Raw genomic sequence first — 25,991 nt, forward strand, 5'->3', positions numbered from 1 at the left:
CTGTTTTTGCCAACTTTAAATCTGATTTAACCATCAAATAATATGTTTTTCCCATATTTTAGACTTGTTTTACCGCCTTTCAGACAAGTTTTATATGAATAACCTGAACAAATATGAGAAATCTGAAATTTCTGAAGAAAAATAAGTGCAATTTTGACCATATTCTTTCTGTTACTAAATGTTTTGTGTCTTTGTAGATCCACTGTGTTAATAATAAGCTGAGACATAATATTGTTGAAATTACACTTATTTTTTGAAAATATATTTCATGGTTGTTTAGGTTCTTTACATTTCTATAATGTAATTTGACTTTGACACTATGACCATTTGAGATCATATTGGTCTGAATGTGGAACCTGAACTAAAAGGAGTTTATGACGTATGTTTGTGAATCTGGGTCCTGAGGAAGCATAAAGCTGAGAACTTAAGCCCCACATTAGTGTTACATTCCAGACCACAGAGGTCCAACTGGTCCCATATAACCTCCTGATGGAACCCCCCCCAGAGAACTGAATGCATTTTAAAACAAACACAACGTGCAGTGTAGCTGTCCACAGGTCAGCAGGTCTGGATGAGTCCACTTCAGAAGGTTCTGGGGGGTCTCACACATGTGCATCCCACTGCTACCTTCTTGGCCTCCAGCTTCAGGCGGTATTTCTTTCCGCCTGCACACGGTTCCTTCTTCAGGAACAGCCGGGTCTGCATTAAGGCTACGGAGTTGAAGCTGTGGTTCTGGTACGGAACGTCGTCTTTGAACATGATGCATCCGGTACACAGACACTTGGCTTCGTAGTAGGAGGACGGGAAGTAATCTGGGTCGGTTTTATGTCTGGAAACACACAAGACCAAAAACCGTCAAAAACACTCTGAGAACGACACAAAACATACAGAGAACAGACGAAACCAAACACTTCATTATTATTTAGAGGAGCTGACCTGTTCACTACTTGATTATTTTCATTTCTTCACCTTTACTTCCAACATTTTCAGAATCAGAGTCTTTTATTAATCCCAGGGGAAATTACTGTGTGTTACCGTGGCTCTGTGCAAGTAAAATAAAAAGTAGCAGGAAAGAAATTATGAATACTACATACATGTTAACCCATAAAGAGCCAGTGTTACTTTTGTGGCAGATCCCAAATAATTTTTTTTTTCTCTGTATTTAACTTTTCTTGCGTGCATTTTTTAGTGTGAATCAGGTATTTTCCTACACTTAATTCACTGATCATGTAGATGTTCATTAAAGCTCACATTAAAGTTAAGGGTTATTATTTCAAAAACAGAGAAAACTGAAGAAAAACTTACTTTTTCAGTAAAATACATTAATAACATATGAACAAGTGTGTCCATTCACTGTCACTGATCAAACTCCAAGGGTTTTACTGGTGAATCAATGCAAAAACGACCCTGAAGATATTAACAGTCAAGGATGTCAAAATCATTTTAGTTCAGGATCCACATTCAGATCAGTAAAATACTATCTTAACAACCTATAAATAATGACAACTAACAATTTTTTCTTTTTTTTTGTGTAAAAAAAAGTAAAATTACATGAAAATATTTACATTAACAAACTATCCTTTCACAAAAAATGTGAATAACCTGAAAAAATATGAACAACCTGAAATGTTTGAAGAGAACTAAGTGTAGTTTTAACAATATTCTGTCTGTTGTTAAATGTTTTGTGCATTTGTAGATCCACTGTGATCTGTACGTTGTAATGTACATGTGTAAATGATAAACTGAGGCATAATATTGGTCAAATTGCACTTATTTTTCTTAAGAAATTTCAGGTTGTTCCTGTTATTCACATTTTTTAAAGGGTAGTTTGTAGATGTAAACACTTTCATAATGTAATTTTATTGTTTTCACTCTAAAACATAGAGAAATTTTTGTAGCTGTCATTATGTATAGGTTATTCTGTTATTATTTTACAGATCTGATCCACTTCAGATCATATTGGTCTGAATGTGGAACCTCTGTGAGTTTTATACTTGAACATTTCAGAGCCTGGACTTTTCCACTTTTACTGCAGCAATGACGTTTAATCAGTGTTTGTTCTTTCACTGGTGTTCTACACATTTGTCTGTATTTCCAGAGGAAACAATGAGTGGACTTTTGTCACATTTAAAAACATTACCAGACTGTTGAATCTAGATCCAAAATGTTCTTATGAATAAACCACTAGTTTTCATTTTGAAGGTTAAAGGTTTTGACAGTGTTTTCCTCCAGAGGAAAAGCTCCTGTCAAACAGGCTGTTAAAGTAAACACACAATAAACAGACTGACGAAATCCACGCCGTTCCCACCGGGACTTTCCCCTGTCTGTGAAAGTGATGCAGAACACCTGAACGCATCACCGGCACAAACACCTGACAGCATTAACCTTCAAAGAGCTGCTCCACATCTATCACCACAGAGGCTGTAAAGTGGATTTACAACTTCACAGTGGTGACAGGGTTTTCGGATAACATGTGGGAATATTAATTTCCTCGTTTGCTGAAAAGGCAAAGCACAAGATGCCAGATTTGTGTCACTGAACCTGCCACGCCCTCAACACTAAACAGATTTCCCATGATTTAGCACCACCTTATCCATCTACAAAACAGGAATATAATGGACAGCCAGGGCTGTGAACCTCTGATAAATGAAGAACGTTCCATTTTCCACATTATAACCACATAAGTATAATTACACAACAATATTTTTACACAGTTATTTACGTGTATTTCTTTAAGTATCGTGTTGATAAGATATTGTCTGGCACATACTGTACAAATTGCTGTTAAAATTGTGTCTTAATAGAATGTATTAATATGTATATTTGGCAAATTCATATAAATATATATATATATATATATATATATATATATATAAAAAAAAAAAAAAAAAAAAAAAAATATATATATATATATATATATATATATATATATATATATATAAAATGCAGTTAAAGAACTGAAACATATGACTCACTGTAGTAATTATCCACTGGAAGGATCTGATCTATTTGTTTTGTATTGATTGTATGTAGTATTGATCACCTGTCACATTAGCGCTGAAAACGCAGTCACTTTCACATTGTCACACTGTGTTTTTTTCTACTTTTTCGACTCCTCCCATGTGCCAGATTCTTTTCCGGTGTGGTTACGTCTCCAGGGCCATTCCTGGAGTTAAAGTCTAACTGGAAACACATTCCAGTCTGATCTGACAGACGACCGTCTCCACTTTCACCTGATCTGGAAATGAACCTGAATCTGACTTGACCTTTAAACCTCCTGTGGGATCCGTTAACTCCTTCAGTCACAGAGTCTATAACTGCAAACTTAAATTTTAATTCATTCATTCAATTTCAAGTTCAACTTTCATCTTGTCTTATATTATTTATTGCCTTTTATTATTCTGTTTTATCAGTTTTATTGGTGTTAGTACTTTGTGGCTCTTCATTACTACATTTTGTCTTTTATCGCGGGATTGGTTGTTTATTGAGGTGTTCTATTGTTTTATTATATCTTGTTCCTCTCCTATTATTCATCACTTAGTCACTTATTTATTTATTAATACCACTGAGATTCAGAACCTCTTTTAGAAGGGAGTCCTGGCCAACATAGGCAGCAGCAAATACAAAACACAGTTACAAGATTCCGCCATGAAAACACAAATAACTGACACATTTGACAATAAACAGTTTGTAAATAAAATCAAATAAAATTTACGGGCAGATAAAGAAAAACAACTTTGCCAAAGTGGAAGCTATTTGCATATCAGTCTATAACCGATCTACGTTTTCATTGCACAAACCATTTTTTGGTCTAATAAGCCACTACATGGAAGAGAGTTGTTTCTGTTTTCTGTTTTACTTTGATGTAAATATGATGTATTTTTTCGTCTAACAAACATTTCCCTTAAGGGACAGTAACATTTATCCTGATTCAATCCTGATCCTTCTGTTTTCCTGGTTTCTGGAAATCTGACCCACTGTTTTATGTTAGAAACCTTTGCAAATATAATTAACCCTCAGTACTTTCACTTCATAACAGAGCTGTTCAACCACTGGTCTGCGGGCCACATGTGGTCCAGGTCCAACCCCTGAGTGGTCCAGACAGACATGCAGAGGGCAGCTCTTTATGTAGGATTTCAGAATATCCTACAGTATTTCAGACCATGAACGCAACAATCCTGGCAATCTAGCAACAGTCTACCCACAATGCATTGCATTGTTTTAAAGCATGGCTAGTGGTTCTGACTAAACTAGTGCAGATACTGAGTCTAAAACATGTCCTATTCAACACTGGAATGTAAAACTGATGATGAAAATAATCAATTTAACCCGAACTGGACAAAAAGTGGTTTATTCTATCATTAAATTCAAATCAACTTATGAACCAAACATTACTGCGATTGTTCAGAACAAAAAATGTCAATGAGAAGAGTTTCTAATTACACATGTAGTAGATGTGTGGTTTAGTTTCGTGTTTCATGTGTTTAACAGTATTTTTTTATTCAGTTAGTTCAGAAAAGACTGTACACATTTAGTTTTTATGCACTTTGAGATTGACCCCAGTTATATGTGACCAAACTGTTTATTCACAAAATTTCACTTTATTTTTTCCATTCTACTTACTTTAAGTGAAAAATTCTTTCTTCTACCTCAGATTCTGTTCATTTACAGCTGTTCTTGTGTTTTTATGTATGTTTTGATGTGTCTTTGTCATGTTATCAAGTTTAAAAGGGAGAATATGAATAAAAAGTGCTTTCTTTTTTTTTTTTTTTTTTTTTTTTTTTTTTAAATCATACTGATCTGTATTGGTTTGACATTCGTGGATACCAGCTGCTTATTGATATTAAAGTTTGGCTCAAATGAGTTTGTAATTGAATAGACCAGACCCAGAATTATCCAGATCTGTTCAGTTTTATTCTCATATTATCACAACTTTTACTCTTTTATGATCAAATACACACTGTGCTTATACTGTGTTTATACTGTTTTCATTTAATATATCTATATATTTAAGCTTGCACCTTCTTAACCCAGAACTACCTAAATAATGACAATAAACATTCTTGAATCTTGAAATAATAATAATAATAATAATAATAATAATAATAATAATAATAATAATAGTAGTAGTAGTTGTAGTAGTAGTTTATTCGGTCGTTAATTACTTGAAACCACAACTATAAATAAATAAATAAATAAATAAATAAATAACTAAATTTGTCTGTAAAGCTGTTAAAGGCTGTGGACTTACACGTATCTCCAGGGGGACAGGGACCTGGTTCTCGGGTCCTCTGAGGGTCTCTGATGCTGGTACAGATCCAGGGGACAGGTGACAGGCTCCTGTTCTGCGGTGCGTAAAGGTGGGGCCGGCGGCTGCAGGAAGTGGTTGTGGAGCTTCCGAAGCACCGCGTCCGTCAGGTTGCGCTCATCCAGACACATCCTGCTGCACGTGAAGCCGGGCACGAGCAGGAGGAACAGGATGATCTGAGGAGGAGAGACACGGGTTAGAGGGAGCTGAAGGGACGGATGGAGGAGCCGGGCTGTGATCCGGGTCTGGGTGCGTCACCTGCTTCAGGTGTAGGTCCAGGGCCATCCTCCGGGTCTGTGCGTCTGTCTGTGGTGTGCGCTGGTTCGTGCCATCATGCGCTCTGCTCGGCTATTTAAACACAAAAGAGTCAGTGGGAAAAACCAACGGCATGAGGAAATGGAAAGGGTTTAGTTCCTGGACTTCCTCTTCTCCTCGGTGTGTGTGTGTGTGTGTGTGTGTGTGTGTGTGTGTGTGTGAGGGAGGGAGGGCTACTCATGTTCCCCTGATGATAATGATTACAATAGTGATGACGATAATGACGATGATGATGAAGAGTCCAGACCTGAACGCACTCACATGAACATGGACTGTATCTTCACCCTAGGATGACCTGGGTGGGGGTCCATCCAGAGGGCCGCGGACCAACACTCCAGAATGACGCAAACGTGGAAGTACGTTAAGGTGTGATACCACCGATGGCCACTAGATGGTGATACAAACCCCATCTCCCATAGAATAGAATAGAATAGAATAGAATAGAATAGAATAGAATAGAACAGAATAGAGTAGAATAGAATAGTACAGTATAGTATAAAATAGAATTAGAATAGAACTGTATAGAATAGTATAGTATAAAATAGAATAGAATAGGAGAATAGTATAGAACAGTATAGTATAGAATAGAATAGTATAAAATAGAATAAGATAGAATAGACTTGTATAGAACAGAATAGTATAGTATAAAATAGAATAGAATAGGAGAATAGAATAGTATAGAATAGTATAAAATAGAATAGAATAGTACAGTATAGTATAGAATAGTATAGTATAATATAAAATAGAATAAGATAGAATAGTATAATATAAAATAGAATAGAATAAGATAGAATAGAATAGTATAAAATAGAATAGAAAAGGAGAATAGAATAGAATAGAATAGTACAGTATAGTATAGAATAGTATAGAATAGAATAGTATAGAACAGTATACTATAGTATAGTGTAGATAGATAGATAGATAGATAGATAGATAGATAGATAGATAGATAGATAGATAGATAGATAGATAGATAGATAGATAGATAGATAGATAGATAGATTTTACTGATTGAGGGTAAATATAATAGAGTAAAAATAATACTTTACTTTATTATAGTAACCCTTAAAAACCCAAACAGCCACCGGTGACCAAAACCATCTCCTGATCTAAACTGTTTAATACCTGGTGATCCATTAATTCTATCAATGCATGTAAATAATTGGTGTAAAATACAGTTCTTCATCTTTTCATGGTCATCAGATATGACCCATTTGGACGTTCAGAGGCACCGTAGTTACCATGGAAACACTGTCATCTTCTACAACATTGATTCACCAGTAAAACCCATAGAGTTGGATCAAGACAGTGGATGGACACACTGGGTTTATATGTATTAACAAATAAAATGAGCCAAAATGAAAAAAAAAAAAAAAGAAAGAAAAAAGAAAACAAAACTACAAAATACCGAATAATGTGGAAAAACTTTTTTAAAAAAAGTACTGAAATAAAATTAAAAAGGTTAAAATAAGCAACAAAGTGAACAAAAACAGTCAAAGTAATGAATTAAATGAACAAAAATAAACAATAAATCAATAAAATAATAAGTAACGTGAACACAATAAGCCCCAAACTGAAGTAATTTGAAAAAAAAGGGCAACAAAATGAACAAAAACAAGTAAAATATGACTACAAATACCATACATCTGATTTACAATAAGTATTAGTGACAGAATCATCCGCCAAACACAGCTGGATGTTAAATGAAGAGGACACCATCTGGGCCCAGTAATGTGCCCTGTGGTGCCCCCAACATTTGTCAAGGAAATTCCCATGTATGAACGTGAACTTGAGCAAAAACGACATGGAATCTGCTGCCACCGTTACATCAGATCTTGTTGCAGATCACCTGAAAGCATATTTTTCAAAGCGTCATTTTGGAGTAAAAAGAGAAATAGTTGAAATCTAGTTTGGCCGTAGATTTTCCAAAAGGTTTATGCACTATTACAAAGACTGTAACTACAAGCGCTATGAGTGGCTAACAGCTGGTACTGAACACATGTAGATATTTTGCTGGCAGTGTTTAATTTTTAATACAAGTAAATGAACATGGAAAAAATTGTGCTTTTGTAGTCTGAACAGCTTCACTCTTTATTTATTTACTTTTTTTTTTTACACTTTCAACATTACTGACTGGACAGGCAGTTTAGTTTAGCTAGAATTGCAGATTTTATCTTGTGTCTGTAAATATGCAAAAGGGGTAATAGATTTATTCTGCCATTTATGTAGGAAGAAGCGTGATTTATATAGGTTTATTGAAATACAAAATTTTTATCCCACCCCCCAAAGGGGAGGCAAGGGGTATTGTTTTTGGTTTGGTTTGTTTCTTTGTTTGATTAACACTTTAGCAGCAAAACTACTGGTTGAATTCATACCACATTAAATTTATAGATTGCCTGTAACCCACAACAGATGTGATTACATTTTGAGAAAAGTAGGTCAAAGTTCAAATTTTGAATGAATTTTTTAAAATCTTTTTTTTCCTCCCATTTACTTATAATGGAAAAAATTTAAAATGTCTATACAAACATACATTTTGTTTCAATTTACTTCAAACTTGGCACATGTACAGAGGGAGTCGACATGCTGACATCAGCACATTCACAGACATGATGACATCAGCTGGATCGATGCCAAAATAAGATAACAATGCATGCAAGGGGCGGGGTTTGTTGTGCGTGACACCACTTGGTCATACTTGAACTGTTGTTCAGCTTTGTTTTATTTCCCCATGTCTTAATTGACCATAAAAATACAGTCACTGAGCACAATTTTCAGGTTCTTTGTGAAAATGAAGCAAAATAAACAAAGCAAAATAAGTTTTTCACTCCTTCATAGCAAATCTGTATGTGTTGCATATCAATTAATTGAAAACTTTTAGTTCATGGATGAACTCATACTTGGTTTCCAGTCAAATATATAAACTTGATTCGAGTTAGAATTTCCAGTTTGGCAGAGCTCACTTTATACTCCCTCACATTACATAATTTTGGCTGATATTACATTTCTGTGACGATTACAGACCTAAAAATAGGAGGATTTGTGGTTATTTTTAGCTCCCCCAGTGGTGCAGCACAACTTCCACCAGTGTTATGTTTGGTTGTCCCAGATAAGGTAACAGCTACTCCTAACAATCTATTGTTGTCGCTGCTCAGTGGCACCAAAGGATAAAGATCGATTCCATTGTGATCTTTGTGTGAGTTCTGCTCTTGTTGTGTTTTTATGTAACCTTCCACCAGGACAGGATTACATCATGTACAACCCCTGCACCATTACTCAGGATTCCTCAACTGTTGACACTGCATTTCACAAATAAGACATGAGCTCATGGAGTTTGGGTGAGATGTAATCTACTGTGTCATGGAAGACTAATTTCAAAGGATATTTTGCATTTCCCTGTGGTCTCCATAAACTGTAAATGCTCTGCTTGGGTCTGAATTCTTCATTCATTCAACTCCACAGGTCCATCTTCAACCCTATTTCTGAGTAATGACACCAGAAAGGTGGTTTGGAGCGCTGGCCCTTTAAATGCACATGAGCCACTTCAGGCCCCACCCCCAACAGGTTGTTGGCTGTGCTGCTCTGTCCCGTTCAACCAACAGCTGAACATTTTAGGTAATGGGCTCCAAGTTTGGACATATTTTCAGTCTGGACTACAACTGCTGCAACTGACAAATTATTATGTCGTACTCAGAGAGATGTTCATCTGAAGTCTGGACCTTATATGAGCAAATGTCGTGAAGTAACTAGTTATAAAATGTAACAAAATAAGAAAGAATTGAAACAGGCTGTTGAAATCCACTTGATTTTTGCTCAAATTAATCTAAAGATAGTTTTGCAGCAGCTGGAGGGTTCAAATTCAAACTGTATGAACTATTAGGGTCCAAATACACAAAGAAATGAACCACAGACTAAAAAGTGGGTTTAGACAAATATGAGCCTTTTAAAGGGTTAGTCACTTGGTTGTGCTGTTAAGGTGTCAATATGTCAGTGAATGTGATGGCATAGACAGGACTGTATGCTTTTAGTAGGGGTGTGTACAGTTTAACCCTAATTCCAAAAAAGTTGTGTAAAATGTAAATAAAAATGCAATGGAATAATTTGCAGCTCTCATAAACCCAGATTTTATTCACAATAAAACTTGGAGAACATGTTTAAACTGAGAAAAGGGGTCATTTTCAGAAAAAAATGGGTAATTTTGCTGATTTTGAATATGTTTACATTTACGCATTTGGCACACTTTTTTCCAATGCGACTTACAGGAGAAAACCAAAAATGAATAAATAAATAGAAAATAAAAATAATAAAATAATATAAAATACAAGAATAGATTAAAGACATAAAGCAGCTGTACAATTAAAAACGGTCGTACAGAAGATTAAAAAGCAAAATTACAGACTAAAAATACAAGAATAGATTAAGAAGACATAAAAACAGCTGTGCAATTTAAAACAGTGAAATAAAAATACCAAGTAGAACAAAAGAATAACCATAATAATACATTTAAAATGGAATGTCTGAAAGTGCTAGGACAGGAAGTGCTCTCTGAAGAGCTGGGTCTTCAGGAGCTTCTTGAAGACAGGCAGGGACGCCTCTGTTCTGGTAGTGCTTGGTAGATCATTCCACCACCGCGGACCGACCCATGAAAAGAGCCTGGACTGTCTTGTACAAGGTCTGGGGACCACCAGACAACATTCCCCAGACGAGCGGGGTGGTCATGGGGCAACATAAGCTTTTATCAGCGCACCTACTGTAAGTAGGTAGGAGCAGACCCATGGAGAACTTTGTAGACTAGAATTAATGATTTGAATTTGATGCGGGCAGCTATGGGTAGCCAGTGTAACTTACTGAGTAAGGGGGTGACATGTGCCCTTTTAGGCTGACTGAAGACCAGACACACTGCTGCATTCTGGACCATCTGTAGTGGTTTGACAACACTAGCTGGGAGGCCTGTTAGAAGGGCATTGCAGGAGATAACCATGGTCTGCACCAGGAGCTGGGTGGTCTGCTGGGTTAGGTATGGCCTGATCTTTCTTAAGTTGAACAGAGTGAAACGACATGATAGGGTGACAGAGGCAACGTGATCTGTGAAGGTCAACTGATGACACTGGTCTACAATTTTTTAGAAATGATTTGCTTCAGAGATTAAACGTGCTAAATGTTACGTATTTTAATAAGATTAATTGGAAAATAAATGACAAAAGTGCCGGTCTGCTGATGTTTTCAAGGTATATGATGAAGTGTTATTCCACATACATATTGGTTTATGTACATTTATATAATAGTTTTATAAATCTTCCACTAAATAGAACCTGTAAAGTGAATGTATTCTAATGTGCAGACAGTGTTTTGAAGTAGATCTTGTAGCTCTGAGACAAATATTCCTTTTGAGTCAAACCCATTCTCTCGTTAATTCTTGAATTTCCCATTTTGACCCAAGGCTGTATCTTGGAAAGTTCAGCCAACCAGCATTTTTGACTTGATTTTTTTTAAATCAGTGACTCGTGGTAAAATTTCATTACTTTTAGTCTGGAAGCATTTTCCTTGTAGACCAGTGTTATCAATCATGACTCCCAAGTTCCTTGCTACTTTGGTAGGAGCCAGAGATGAGTCAGTTTTGATGGAAATGTCCAGCTGTATGGTTGGCTTAGCTGGGAAGACCAGCAGTTCAGTTTTGGACCGGTTCAGCTGAAGTGATTCATCCCCATTTTTTTATATTATCCTCTACATTCCATGGGAGTGGATCTCTGCTTCACTGTGGTTCTCCCTGAGGTTCCTCTTTTCGGAGTTTTTCCTTTGTCGAGAAGGAGGGTCTAAGGACGGGGGATGCCCAGGACATTGATCCATTTGCTTCACCAACTGTTTACTAACTGATTACTTGACTGTTTGCTTATTTTCATTGTGTGTTTTTTTTTTTATTAATTCAACAATTTCTGTAAAGCCCCATGAGGAGACTTTGTTGTGATATTGGGCTCTGTAAATAAAATTAAATTTGGTGGTGAAATTTGGTATTTTCCAATATTTAATTCAAAAGTTGTATGAAAACAGAGACACAAAAACAAAAAAGTGACTTTTTCAGTAAAATCTCTCATTCACTGAATATAACCCCAGTGTGTCCATCCACGGTCACTGATCCAACTCCATGGGTTTTACTGGTGAATCAATGTTGTAGAAGATGACGGTGTTTCTATGGTAACTACAGAGCCTAAACAGTTTTGATTTATTTCCCCACAAAGTTTGTCGATAAAACATAATAAAAACTGAGGAAGTCTGTTTTTAAAAATGGGCCATTTTCAGAACAGAAATTCGGTAATTTGGCTGATTTTGAATGTGTTGTGCATCTCCTCTTCTATAAACATCTGGGAACTGAGACTAGTTGATGGAGTTCTCAGAAACAAATATCCCCTTCTTATCCAAAATAGAATTGTAGATGCTCAGCAGTTCTGGTTCTTCTTTGTTGCATATTTTGTTTCATGATGCACCAGATGTTTCCAACTGACTCAAAGGTCTCTGTACATATACAGATTATTTAACCATTAAAGACAACCGATTTTATGGTAACTTCCAAATGAATTTTTCTCAATGTTTAACCGTTGGTAAGTGATTCATCACCATTTATTATATTATCCTCTGCATTTTGCTGTGAAATGAGGTATTTTAATTTAAAAGTTGTATAAAAACAGAGACAAAAACAAAAAAGTGACTTTTTCAGTAAAATCTATCATTCACTGAACATAAACCCAGTGTCCCCATCCACTGTCACTGATCCAACTCCACGGGTTTTACTGGTGAATTAATGTTGTAGAAGATGACGGCGTTTCCATGGTAACTAGTGTGAACGTAAATAGGCTCAGTCACTTGCTTAGATGAAAAATGTTCCACCAGCTGATTTCTTTCACTTGTTTTTGTGGCCACCATAGGGGAGGTTGACAGATCTGCCCAAAGTTATCATCTTTAAAATTATACATGTCTGGTGTTCTTATCTGTTCCATAAAGTTCTCCAATTTGATTGTTTATTGCATTGTATTGTTTGTTTATTTTTATAGCAGCTGTCAATGCTGTCAAATCTTGCCCTTTCGCATTAATAATAAACTTAGAAACGGGACATGAAGGGCTGAAAGACCATGGGGAAGTCCTCACAAACAAGTCTGAACATTGCATTCAAGAGGGTTAGAGTCACAGAGGGGGTTTCACAGCGTCTAGAACCAGTCAGTTAAAGGTACCGTCCAGGTTTAGATCAGTGGACAGTTTGATTAGACTTTAATCTATAATAATAATCTGTAACTAAAGTCTAACCTAAATGTATTTTGTTTGGGGATGAACTGTAACACATTCTGCAGAACCTACCATTACTGGTTTTTATATATATATATATATATATATATATATATATATATATATATATATAAACACTTGTTGGGGGTTCAGTGAGCTATTGACCCTTGCATCGATAGTACGACTCATACGACTTCCTCCATTTTACAAAAGTTAATATGCAATAACACCCAGAACAGCACACAGGGTTTTAGAAACTTAAGCCGACGTCAGCATGAGATAGTTGTGTGAAAATTCTGTGATCAAACCTTGAAAGTTAAATGATCACCTGAACCAGGTAAGTCCCTATAAATTTGCAGACGTTCCCTCTCCAGGTTTAGAACTTCCACCGCTGTCACTTGATGTTTTTTTAGATGTTAAAAACATGTTGATCTATGGTATTCCGGTGATAGGATGACTGTGCATGTTGTGGTAAATGCCAATGTTGGTTTCTCTTTTGTTTTGCTGACACCTCTGTAAACTACCGCCCATAGAGAGCAACATGAACCGTAGTTTTTGTCATTTAATAAACTGAGGGTTTTGTTGCATGGGTGGTAGAAGTAATGGCACAATGTTAGGATTTCCAATCAGAAATGACAGGAGTACTTGATGCTTTGTGCAGATTCACCTCCACAACGCCCCTGGAATCCAAACTGTGTGACGAAGTGAAAAGGGAAAAGATTAGTTTAATGTATAACTATACTCCTATTAAACAGTGTCCTCACTACTCTGGCAGTTTCACTTTCCAAAAACGCTTTTGAAGATGCCGACTGTGTCAGTTTGTAAACTTCTGTTTTGTTGTAATGTGGACCATCCAGTTATAAGACATGGTGTTATGAGTCACTATACAACTATTTCACTTCCCATTTGAAGATGAAACCGCATGGAAACCCTCACAGCTGCTGTGCTCCTGCCTCCATCCTCATTATTCATTTATCCATATAGTTGTGATAGTATTTATTCGATAGTTCCATAGATGGTACAGGTTTATATTATTGGTACTAACAGCTGCAGTACTCGTATATCCACTGTTACTACTTGTATTTGGAGTAGTAGTATTAACAGCAACAGCAGTTCTAGTTTTTTAACATTTATATTTCAATTTGCTGTGCATCCATGTATATCTCCGACCCCCCCCATCTCTCTCTCTTTTGCTTCCTTTAACTCTCTCTCTTTAATGCCTTAACATTCAAGTGCCGTCAGACGTGTCAAGAAACGAAGTACAAATACTTTGTTACATTACCTAAGTAGAAGTTTTGCTTATCTATTCTTTACTGGAGTAATTATTTTTCAGCCAACTTTTTACTTCTACTCCTTACATTTTAAAAATAGCCTCGTTAGTCCTGTTTCATTTGGGCTTGTTTTCATTCCAGCTTGCCATTGTTCAACTTAAAAAAAAAACTATCCAGATAAAGGCGTCATCCGGATAGAGTGAATTTAGTTGTGGTTGGATTAGAAGTATAAACATGTTACATTCCAACACCCTGTTGGTTTGTGCGCCGTCCATTGCACCTGACTTTTTGTACCATTCCAATACTCATATTCAACTAGTCCTCATATCTTCAGCTCCATAAAACCCATGTTAATGCTCAGTAGGACACATATATGGTTCTTTAATTAATTTGTATTGGACTACAATGCGTTCATTTTCATTGGGCATATATGCAGCTGAAACAGGTAGACTAGTGCATCCCAAATGTTTCAACATTAACATCTTAATACAGATGCATTTCTGTTTCTTGAATTACCGCAGCGAGCGGCCATCTTGTGTCGCAAGCGGTCATGTTTACTTCCTGTTCATTCACTGACCCAATTTTGAGTCTTCTGTCTTAAGATCAACAACAACGTCCTCCAAACCTTAGCGCAAGCGTTAGTCATCCTGAAACAATGGTCCACACCTGTGTTGTGTGGGGCTGTACAAATCGTGTTAATCCCAACACGATGAAGAGACACTATTTCGACATACCAAAAGTGATTTATTGCCAAAGAACGGAAACAGAAAGGCTTTTGTCCAAGTGACGCAATCTATGGTTGGCGAGAATAAACAGAGAAGGCTTCGATCCTGACCCAAACAAAAAACACTATAAAGTCTGCTCCGAACATTTTATCACAGGTAAATTGATAAACAGCGTATTTCTTTTAATTCAATGGGTTTTATTTTTATGATTATCATGCATGTGCACATTGCGATGATTAGCCTATGTTAGCCTACCCATCCATTACATGGCTCCTTGTCAGTGCAAAAACACACTAGCGACTACAGTGTGCCCATAGTACAATCATACACATATGTGCATGCGAGCCATACGTAAACGTGGTTAATTAAAAAGGACTACAGGGTGGGGAAGCAAAACTTACAATATTTTGAGGCAGGGATTGAAAGACAGTGTATGACCAATTAGTTTATTGAAAGTCCATCCATCCATCCATTCTCTTCCACTTATCCGGGGCCGGGTCGCGGGGGTAACAGTCTAAGCAGGGATGCCCAGACATCCCTCTCCCCAGTCATGAGAATTTATTTGCCACAAGAAAATTTACATAATAGAAAATGTTTTTATTCTATGTGTCCTCCTTCTTTCTCAATAACTGCCTTCACACGCTTCCTGAAACTTGCGCAAGTGTTCCTCAAATATTGGGGTGACAACTTCTCCCATTCTTCTTTAATAGTATCTTCCAGACTTTCTGGTAATAGTTTTGCTCATAGTCATTCTCTTCTTTCCATTCTAAACAGTCTTTATGGACACTCCAACTATTTTTGAAATCTCCTTTGGTGTGACGAGTGCATTCAGCAAATCACACACTCTTTGACGTTTGCTTTCCTGATTACTCATATGGGCAAAAGTTTCTGAAAAGGTATGGATAATAGTGTTAGGTATGATTATGACATCAATACAGGGTGGGGAAGCAAAATTTACAATGAGCATTTAGTTGTTTTTTCTCACCAGGCACTACGTCAATTGTTTTGAAACCAAACAAACCAAAAAAAATTAGGGGAAAGCATAAAAACAAATATAAAAGACAAAACTCCCCCCCCCCCCCAATCACCACCAAAATTTAATAATTTCTTCCTTGTGCCAGTATCAACATTTCCTGAAAATTTCATGAAAATCTGTCCATAACTTTTTGAGTTATCTTGCTAACAAACAAACACGCACGCACACACACAAAGCAAAGCGATCACAATACCCCCTGCCGGAGGTAATAATGCTGAGTAATGTGGGTCAGAAGTGATGGGTTTCATCATCTTAATAGTGTTTTGTTGTGATTTTCACCGCCACAGATACTTGAATTGCAAATTTTCTTGTACTTTATCTGTATAATTCAATATCTAAGGGACGGGCGTGGATCCCGTGTTTGGATCACAAACTACCTAACAAAGACCACAATCCATCAGGCTGAGAACTGGGTCACCAGTATAATAATGAGCAGAGCTGGTGTTCCACAGGGGACCGTTTTGGCTCCCTTCCTGTTCACAGTGGACTTAAAAATACAACTCTGAGTCCGGTCGCATACACAATATTCTGATGACGCAGATATTATGACGTGTATGAAGTCACTAAAAACTGCCTCCGACTGAACACCTCCAAGATCAAAGAAATGGTGGTGGATTTGAGAAAGTCTAAATCCCCTTTTCAGCCAGTCTTCATTTGTGGGGTGAACACTGAGGTGGTGCCAACATCCAAATATCTTGGGGTGACATGACATCTCATGACAATGAGATGGACTGGTCCTTGAAGACAGATGGACAGTAGAGAGGGACAGAGTCGGATCAGGTCCTTTAATATCTGGTCTAAGATGTTTAATGAATCAGCTGTATCCAGTGGTCTCTTCTACAGTGTTGTTTGTTTGTTTGTTTGGGGGGGGGGGGGGGGGGTAACATCAGACAAAAGGATGTGAAATGACTGGACAAACTGGTGAAAATGCTGGTTCTGTTTTTGGAGAGAAGCTGGAAACACTGGGGAAGGTGGAGGACATTTTGGACAACACAGACCATCCCACCTTGGTCACCATCTGTTTGACCTGTTGCCCTTCGGTAGACGTTACAGGTCCCTCAGAACAAGGACAAATAGATTCAAAGACAATTTCTTCCCATGCACTGTCACCACACTTGACTGAAAAAAGTAATAACTCTGGTGTTTTTCTTCCTGTTCAAGCACTTCCCTTAATGTTTCCTCAAAATCAGTTCCTATAATGTGTAATAATCCCACAAGTGTGAAGTATGTGCAATAGGTCATACAATAATCTTCTGTTCTGCAATAACAATGCAATATTTATTCAATATTTATCACAATATAAATGCACTATTTTTTTCAAGACTTGGTTCACAGGTATACATACTGTTAGTGTACATATATATACATACTGATTTCATAAATATACATACTTTTTTCATAGGTAATACATATTAATACTGTCACATACTGTAAATGTGCATCTATTCATTTTTTGTTCATTATTTTAATTCTACTTAGATCTATTCTTATGTTACTTTGTAAAATTTCAAAATGTATATTCTATTTTATTATCTTTTTTAAATTTTACATTCCTTCTGTTCTTATTTCTGTAGTACTGGTGTTTTATTAATATTGTTACAATAACATGAATAGCACAATAAAAGCTACTGTATGGTATGGTATTGTATTTAGGGCTGTCAAAATTAATGCGTTAATGTGGATTAATCCATCATCATCATTAATCTGATTAAAAATTTTAATGCAATTAACCCATCTGCAGCAGAATGACTCTGAACGTCTCTGCAAACACATTTGGGTCAATTTGTCCGAGTAGAGTTAGCGTTAACGCACATGAACAAATGGTCAGTTGATCCGGTAGTGACAGGCAGCAGAACCAACCCATAAAGATGGAAGCCACTAAACAGCACGTTGGCCCTCTGGATGGAAATATGAGGACGAAAAAAACCAAGACTGAACAGTCGACCCACATACAGTATTATACACACTCTGCAGGAGAGTTTTCTTTTCACTGAAGCACTTCCAGTTTAAAATACCACATTAACACGAAGCATACATTACACTGGGATTCTGCTAGTACTACAGCTAACGCGTCGCCCAGCTTACGATAAACACATTAAAAGCATATATATTCCCTTCTTTCTTGAGTCTGTTTGCACATGCAAAATGAAAGGTGATTAACATACAGTGCATTAAAAATGAATGATATTCAATTGTGATTAATCAAAATTAATCCACAACAACCCTGTGATTAATGTGATTAAAAATGTTAATCATTGACAGCACTAACTGCAGGGTTCTCGCTAGTGTCATTGAACGTCGGGGCCCCCGACGCTGTCCCTGGGGGGCTCCGACGCTGAGATTTGACTCGCGACACTGTCTTTCAACCAGCGCTGCGGTGTTTTTTTTTGTGTGTGTGTGTGATCGTCCAGCGTAATGATAACGAGATTTGAATTTGAAAAAATATATTCCTTTGTCTTGGCGCAAAGCGCTGCAGACAGGAAATGAGAACAATATTATCAACACCCCTTTGTGTGCCTTGATATTGTCTGACGCCTACCTGGCAACATCACTTGCCTTACGCCCATTGGCTGACAATGAGACTTCAATCAATTTATCTGATTTAAACCCGTGATCACCCGTGGAAAATTATATCTAAAATTTAGCCTGTGCGTGCGTGTAGTGTGAGTGCCGCTCCGATTATCCCTAATTTCGTGCAAGTGAATATTTTTCTATGATCATGTCAGCGTCGAAGCGTGGGTAAACGCAAGGGTAATATCGCATCATTTCATAATCGTTTCATCGTTTCCCATCAATAATTACCATTCACAAATTGAAAAAAAAAAACAAAAAACAGTTTTTGCTTTTAATCACTGTTGTAACAAAGACAAAAACTTGGCTTCATTCCTCAAAATTTGCCCCTCAAAATGCAGGAAATAGTGTTCAGAGAGTTATAAATTTCAAAATTTCCAAGGGAGGATGCCCCCACACCCCCAAAACTACAAAACTCGCACCATGTACAGGCGCGCACCGCGTACATGGTGCCCCTACACTGTGAAAAAATCCTTGTGAAAACCCTGAATTGTGTTGTATTCTATTAAAGCAACTACTGAGTGAGAGGTTCAGAAGATCCTTCAGAGGCTACATCTCAGTAAATGATTCAATCTTTTTCATTTTTCTGAGCTGATTAATAAACTGAATTTCACCCTAGGGACTGATAAAGTTCATCGGAATCTGTATCTGTGTGTGTAATTTGGGTGGGTATCCTCAAAGATGATGCATAAAGCTTGAACAGAGGACCGATGATAATAATACAAAGAATAAACAACACGTTTCACTATGATTCAACCTGTAAGTTTCACCAACAATGATTTACATAAACTGTTCTGCAAACTCAGACGAGAAATAATGACAGATCTGAAGTGCAGTGAGTTCCTGATCTGAACCTAGAGGTCAAACCACAATACTTTTCACTGGCGCTGCAGCATCTTCCCTCTGCACACGGGGAAATAAACAGACGTAGAATGTGTTTTACATCAGTGCAAAAGCCTCGAGGGGAAACCACACACTGAGGTCAAGTGTAGAGAAGGATGGACGGGCCAATGGGTGCAGTGCCTGCGACACAATCCAAACATCCCGAATCTGCTGCGCTGTCACAAGGTCTGAATCCACTCAAACTGAGCTCACTGAACGTCATCAACTTTATATCTGACCATGACGCAAATTTACAAACGTACACCATCATTCTCTGAGTATTTACCGAGTCTTTCATCATCAAAACACTAACAAACTAGAAAAGCACTCAGAGCGCGCAGACCTCTGCCACGGCAGATCAGTCCCCCTGGATTCACCAGTAAAACCCATGGAATCTGATCAGTGACGGTGGAGGGAAACACTTGTTTTATGTTCAGTTAATACTACATTTTGATGAAAAAGTCAGTTTTTCTTCAGTTTTCTCTGTTTTGATCAAATTACCTTTGAATTAACTCTGAACTATCATGAACATCTAAATTAAATATTGGAAAATGCATGATTTACACAAAAAAAACAAAGTACAGATTATAATATTCTAATAATTTTATAATTAATAATTTTTATATCAGTATTTTATTATTTTATCAGTAATTTATACTATTTACTAAATGCTGCTGACAGTCAGGGACCTGAGTACTATGTTTCGTTTCTGTGTATTTTTTGTATGCTGAAATGACAAACTTGAATCTGAATCTGATAAATGGTTATAAATCCCTTATAAAAGGTTAGATAGTGACAAAAATTCATTTGTGAATGATCATAAAAGTAGCACTTTAATGGAGCGTCACAGGAGCAAGATGACGTAAACAAATACTTCTAACACTGAGCAGTAACAGTGTAAATACGTCACCAACACACGCAAGAGACCATCAGTCCAAATGATAATGTACACAGATATGAGTGTCTCGATTTTCTGCTGCCAAAACAGTGTCTGGAAGTCTGTTTCAAATCATTTTCATCTCATTTTGACACTTTAGTCTTGTGTCTTTGGTGTCGCCACAAATGTTTTTAAAATACTTACGTCAAACTTCATCTTTGTGTTTTTGACTTTTGCTGCATCATTCTTGTTTTGTATTTTACATTTATGTTCAGAGACAATCGATAGAATCATATCAGATTTTGTGGAAAAACACCAAGTGGTTTCAGAGAGAGAAGTTTGGACTTTCTGAGTGGAATTCAGCCTGTTTTCTTGAAGAAAGCGTGCATTATGGGTAAAAGAGGAACTACAGCTGAAGACACTGTCCTCGTAAACTGTGGTGACAGGTTTGTTTTCACTCACTGATTTAATTCAAGTACATGTCATATTTATCTGAATATAAACATTTTTCACAATCAGAAATAAGACAAATATTAATCAGACTTTTCATATTACAGCAGAAAAAGGTTATTAGGAAAAATTATTAATAACCACAGAGACCCCTCAGGCCATTTTCGTACATTGTTCTTTTTTGATTTGCTGATCACTATATGTTACATTTTAGACATGATTGTCGACAGAATGCTCCTTTTTGATATATTTTTAATCTAATGTCAGTTACTCTTACAGGTCTATTATACACTACTGACACCTTTTACACCCTCTGCTATAAAATCATCATATATCAATATTTTTTCTTCCTGTGTAAATCTCTTCAACCATTTCATGCTCAAAACCACCAAAAGTTCAATAATTTTCAGGATTTCAACCCTTTAAATGCCAATTTTAATACATGGTGCCACTGATATTTATTTTAAAAAACACAAACATAAGCCATTTTTCATATAATTAATAGCGGGGATTCATTGCTGGTGATTAGATTCTTGTATATGTCAAAAAGTAGCAATGACATTGATTTCATTGCATTAGTATTTTTTAATGTGAGATTAAAAAACGTGTTTCAATGCAAGTCAGTGAGTAATTTTTTCCATGAGGGTCCAACAACACTGAACAAAAACTACTGATGCAATGAAATCAGTATTATTGATCATCTTTAACATGTCCAAGACTCTAATATAAAACAATGACACATCCATCCACCATGTATTATATGGAAATAACCTTATATTTTGTTGGGTTTTTTTTTTTATAAAACAAGTGACAACACGTATCAAACTGGCATTTAAAGAGTTAAAATCCTGAAAAATGACTGAACAATTGGTATTTTTGAGCAGAACTGAAGTGGTTTAAGAAATTTATGCAGAAAAAATATTGATATATGATAATTTTAAAACCGCTGTCATTACATGTCAGTAGCCCTGGAGAGTGGTAAATTAGAGGGATGCTCAAAGGTTAACGCATGTATGTTATGATTAAATTCTTAAAACTTATTAAAACAAGAAGCAGGTAAAACAGTCAGAGACCCCTGTCCAGTAACACTTGGGATTTATTTCAGTATCAGAGACCAAGCTCTTATTCTATGAGTGTTTACTCAGTTATGCCAAAGATATGGAAAAGTAAGCAAATATCTGGTACAGGTAAAGGTCACAGAATGAAAGGGATTCTTAGATACAAAACAGTTAACATATCGTTAACCTCACAGCATAGTAGCCTAAGTCATAAACTATGTGGACAAAAGTATGTGGACACGTTGAATTCAGGTGTTTCTTTTCTAACAGGGTCTGGGATAAAAAACAATAATGACTAATGTCAGAATACAGTTTTATATTATATTGAGATAAATATCATTGCACTGGTTAGTTTAGTTTAAATTATCTTTGCCTCTAAAATGCCTCAGAGATGGTTTTGACTTAATTTGTCTCAACATTTTTTTTTTTTTTTTTTTTTTAAATCCATGACTATGATTTTAAATGTTCTTCCCCTAAATTTCTAAAATATTTCTCGTGCTCTAACTGTAAATAATAAGTTTCTACCACAACTAACCATCTACTTTCTTTACATCTCACTGAGGAAGAAAAATCCCCCATTAAACTTTAGGGAAATATTGATGTTTATAAACTATATGGACATAAATACTGGGACACATCATGTCTACAGCTGTAAGTCCTGTTCATGATGATTTGACATAGAAACATCAATATGATATTCATCCCAACATAAAACTATTATTCTGACAGTCATTATTGTTTTGTATCCCAGATCCCTGTTAGAAAAGAAACACCTGAATTCAACATGTCCACATACTTTTGTCCATATAGTGAATGACTTGAGCAATTATACTGAGGTTAACGATGTGCAAAAAAATCTTCACCTCCATAACATTGTGCTTCAACTGTGACTGTTCAGTCTGGATTTTAAATTACATATTACTTATATGTCATGTAAAATGTGAGAAATGTTGGTGTAAGTGCAGCCAAGGGGTAGTTTAATTCTAATACAGAAGCCAATAAAATAGGGAAACCATATGACTGCAGACTGTGCTGACATTTGTAAAAATGCAAATGGGGCACATGATCATCCTCAAAACATTGTCTCGTGGTACAGAGTTGAACAGGGGTTTTTCATACATTAGATATAATTATTATGTTAATGGACACAAACATATGATCATGTTGTCAGTTTTACAGAAGCTACAGTTTAATATTTTGAGCAATTACTACGTCATTTGTTTCCATTTAAAACGTACGTGATTTTACGAAGCTTAACAGCTTTATGTAGAATAAACAGTTCCAGTGTCCCTGTATGTCAGCATCATGTTCTATCTGAATCAATCCCCAGTTGAATGTGTGAGGTTGTCAGGTTCTGTCTCTATGTTCCAGTCCTGTGGTCTGGATGCAGATCAATCTGCCAATAGAAGTGGGCGGTACTTTCACTGGAGGAGAACTCAACTAATTCAAAGTCCATATATGACTTCTATCAGTGATCGACAGAAATAACATTGATATCTGTAACTATTTATATGTTATAAACTATCAAAATATGACCCATTATAAGTAAAGGCAAATTTTTTGTATTTCAAAAAAATTCCTTAAAAATTCAAAAAGCAAAATTTCTCAAAACTGTAAACAAACTTTGTGGACATTGTCGCAAGGAAGCTATTTGGAAAGTTTGAAATGAGTTCGACCAGTAGTTTAGGAGAAGATTGTTGAAATATAGACATTGGTGAATTTGAGTTTGACCCTTCAAGGTCACTCGAGGTCAAAGGTCATCGACCCAAATGAAAGTCCATGACTTCCAATCAGTCCTCAACTATAATTATATTGATATCGCTCACCATTTACATGTTATAAACTATTAGAATATGGACCATTATAAATACACATTTTTAATAATTCAAAAATTCTCAAAAATGCAATAATCTAAATTTCTGAAAACTCTGAACATATTTTGTAGACATTTTCCAAAGGAAGCTTCATATGAAATTTGAAATGAATCCAACCAGTAGTTTCAGAGATGATGACTGTTAAAATCTAGACATTGGTGACCTTGCATTTGACTCTTCAAGGTCAAAGGTCACCGATCCAGATTAAAGTCCATAGATGACTTCCGATCAGTGCTCAATAGTAATTATATTAATATCTGTAACCACTTACATGTTATAAACCATCAAAATATGGACCATTATTTGTAAAGGCTGTGTAGAATTTTTTACATTTAAAAATTCAACAATCAAAATTTCAGAAAATTTTGTAGACATCATCTCAAGGAAGCTACATAAAAAATTGAAATGAATGTGACCAGTAGTTTCAGGGAAGAAGCCTGTTGAATTACACAGACTTATGGAACGTGCTTTATGATACAGTACCTGGTGGTTGTACTGGCTGTGGTTCACTGCAGTGGACTGCTTCATGGATGACTGACCTATAAGAGCTCCACGGAGGCTCTAAGAGAACGGCCCATTCTTCAAACTCAACAACTCTTCGCCTACACGCTTCCATAAACCTGTAACAGAGCGTCTTCATTAAAACATCTCTTCATTTCCACTTAAACAACAGCAGACAAAACAGGCAGGTGAACTTTTTATCAAAATAGTTTATTTAGAAGGCTTTTATCACAAAAGCATGACATATCTCGTCTCTATATGTCCCCGTTCCATCTCTCAGTCCTCCAACTAAAAATGTGAACAAACAAATAAAACACTGATTTATCACTTGAGAAGAGCTAAGAAGGAAACAAAAATGCAGTCGATTTTTTTGTTTTGTTTTGTTTTTTTAAAGAAAGCAATACTTCACATCACTGCTGTCTATAATCATATGCTGGAGAGAATCCGATGAGTTGCTATTATTGTACAAGGTGCGACAGTGAACGCCGTCCTAAAACACAGAACACAGACCTACACGTGGAGTTCAAAGTGGGCCCACGGTGAAGGATGGTGGGCTGGTGATCGGAACGGAAGCAGATTTATACGAAGAAGAAGAAGAAGCGCTGTGGAGGTCAGTATCCTGTAGCTCATACCACTCCAAAGAAAAACATGAGAACAGAACACGATAAAAAAAAAGGGGATGACAACAAATAGATTCAGTTTGTGTTTAATTTAATTTCTGGGCAGAAACACGGTACGAGGAAAGGTTCTTCCTGTTCACCGAAGGACGAGCAGCGCGAACCCGAACGCCGTTAAAGGAACCGCCCACCATCTGCCCCGAATGCCCCACTGTCCCATCCTGCTTCTACTGATGAGGTAAAACTGCAGCCCAGACATTCACAGAGTTAAAGGGAGCAGAGGCGGGGCATAAGGGAGTCAATGGCGCTCCTAGATCAATCTCCGAGGGCGACCAAAGCAGAAGGTGGTTGTTTCGTGGCTGCTGTTTTTCATTCACTTACACAATAACCTTTATACATGAACCACAGAACATTTGTACATGTCCACTGAAGGCGGCGGGGGAGGGGCCTCCCGCTGCCCTGGCGAACGAGGCAGCGCCGGCGGTGGACAGGCAGACCGGTAGGCGGGCTGCGACGCGGTGCAACCCGGGCGTTTTATTTGGTGGGGATCTTTGCTCGTTTGCGGGCAATGGCGTCTTCCACCGCCTTCAGCTGTTTCAGCAGCTCCTCGCGGCGGGACAGTGTGTTGCTGGGTTTGTTGGAGCCAGAACCGGAACCAGAGCCAGCGGCCGAAACTGAGCCGGGAGCGGCCGGTTTGCCCGATGGCACCGCCGGGCCTTTCCCAGATGACTTGGGGGGCGGTGACAGAGGACGTTTTCTACTGAAGAACAGAGTTAGAGTTACTATTTCCTCTAAGTAGAAGCAGATAATATGACAGAACAAAAAGCAAAAGAGGAAACTCCTAATTAGAAACACAGGAAGAACAAAAACTCTGATCATCAGTGTGAGCATTGTCCTGAGGCAGCGGTCCTCTAACGGCACCTTTAACCTCTATTCTGTGGTGGAGCTGGACAAGAACAACAAAACCTTCCATTATGACTTTAATAATTAGGCCTGACGACAGAGAAGCAACACAAAGCCCTGTTGTATCTGATTGGATTATTATTATGATGATTATTATTATGGTTGTTACTATTATTCCAGTTATTACTATATTATTATTCCTGTTATTACTGTTGTTACTATTATTACTGTTATTACTATGATGATTATTATCACTATTATTACTGTTATGTGTTTTCTGTTATTGTTATTATTGGTGTTGTCAATATTGTTCTTGTTGTTGCTATTA

General features: G+C 36.8%; 2 protein-coding genes across 2 annotated transcripts in view; both read right to left on the reverse strand.

Annotated features, from left to right (window-relative positions):
* Positions 1-24,244, reverse strand: il17c (interleukin 17c). Its single transcript, XM_030137367.1, has 4 exons — positions 24,126-24,244; positions 5,567-5,656; positions 5,252-5,484; positions 1-829 (listed from the first exon to the last, which is right to left on the reverse strand). The coding sequence occupies exons 1-4, from the start codon at positions 24,168-24,170 to the stop codon at positions 583-585; spliced, it is 615 nt and encodes a 204-aa protein (XP_029993227.1). The 5' UTR covers positions 24,171-24,244; the 3' UTR covers positions 1-582.
* Positions 24,245-24,509: 265 nt separating this feature from the next.
* The window catches only part of zc3h18 (zinc finger CCCH-type containing 18), a 56,878-nt gene continuing 55,396 nt past the window's right edge, over positions 24,510-25,991 (reverse strand). The window contains 1 exon segment of the mRNA XM_030137330.1: positions 24,510-25,520. Coding sequence (XP_029993190.1) covers positions 25,295-25,520 — 226 coding nt within the window. The 3' untranslated portion in view covers positions 24,510-25,294.

This window comes from Sphaeramia orbicularis, chromosome 6, assembly GCF_902148855.1.
Source record: "Sphaeramia orbicularis chromosome 6, fSphaOr1.1, whole genome shotgun sequence".
NCBI lineage: Eukaryota > Metazoa > Chordata > Actinopteri > Kurtiformes > Apogonidae > Sphaeramia > Sphaeramia orbicularis.

What these genes read in the sequence shown, in the direction of transcription:
- il17c (XM_030137367.1), bottom strand. Translation starts at nt 24,170, where the DNA reads ATGAAGCAGTCCACTGCAGTGAACCACAGCCAGTACAACCACCAG. An exon ending in TGGACCTACACCTGAAGCAG is followed by an intron (nt 5,485 to 5,566) that starts GTGACGCACCCA and finishes TCTCCTCCTCAG; the next exon opens with ATCATCCTGTTCCTCCTGCT. An exon ending in CTGTCCCCCTGGAGATACGT is followed by an intron (nt 830 to 5,251) that starts GTAAGTCCACAG and finishes GTGTGTTTCCAG; the next exon opens with ACATAAAACCGACCCAGATT.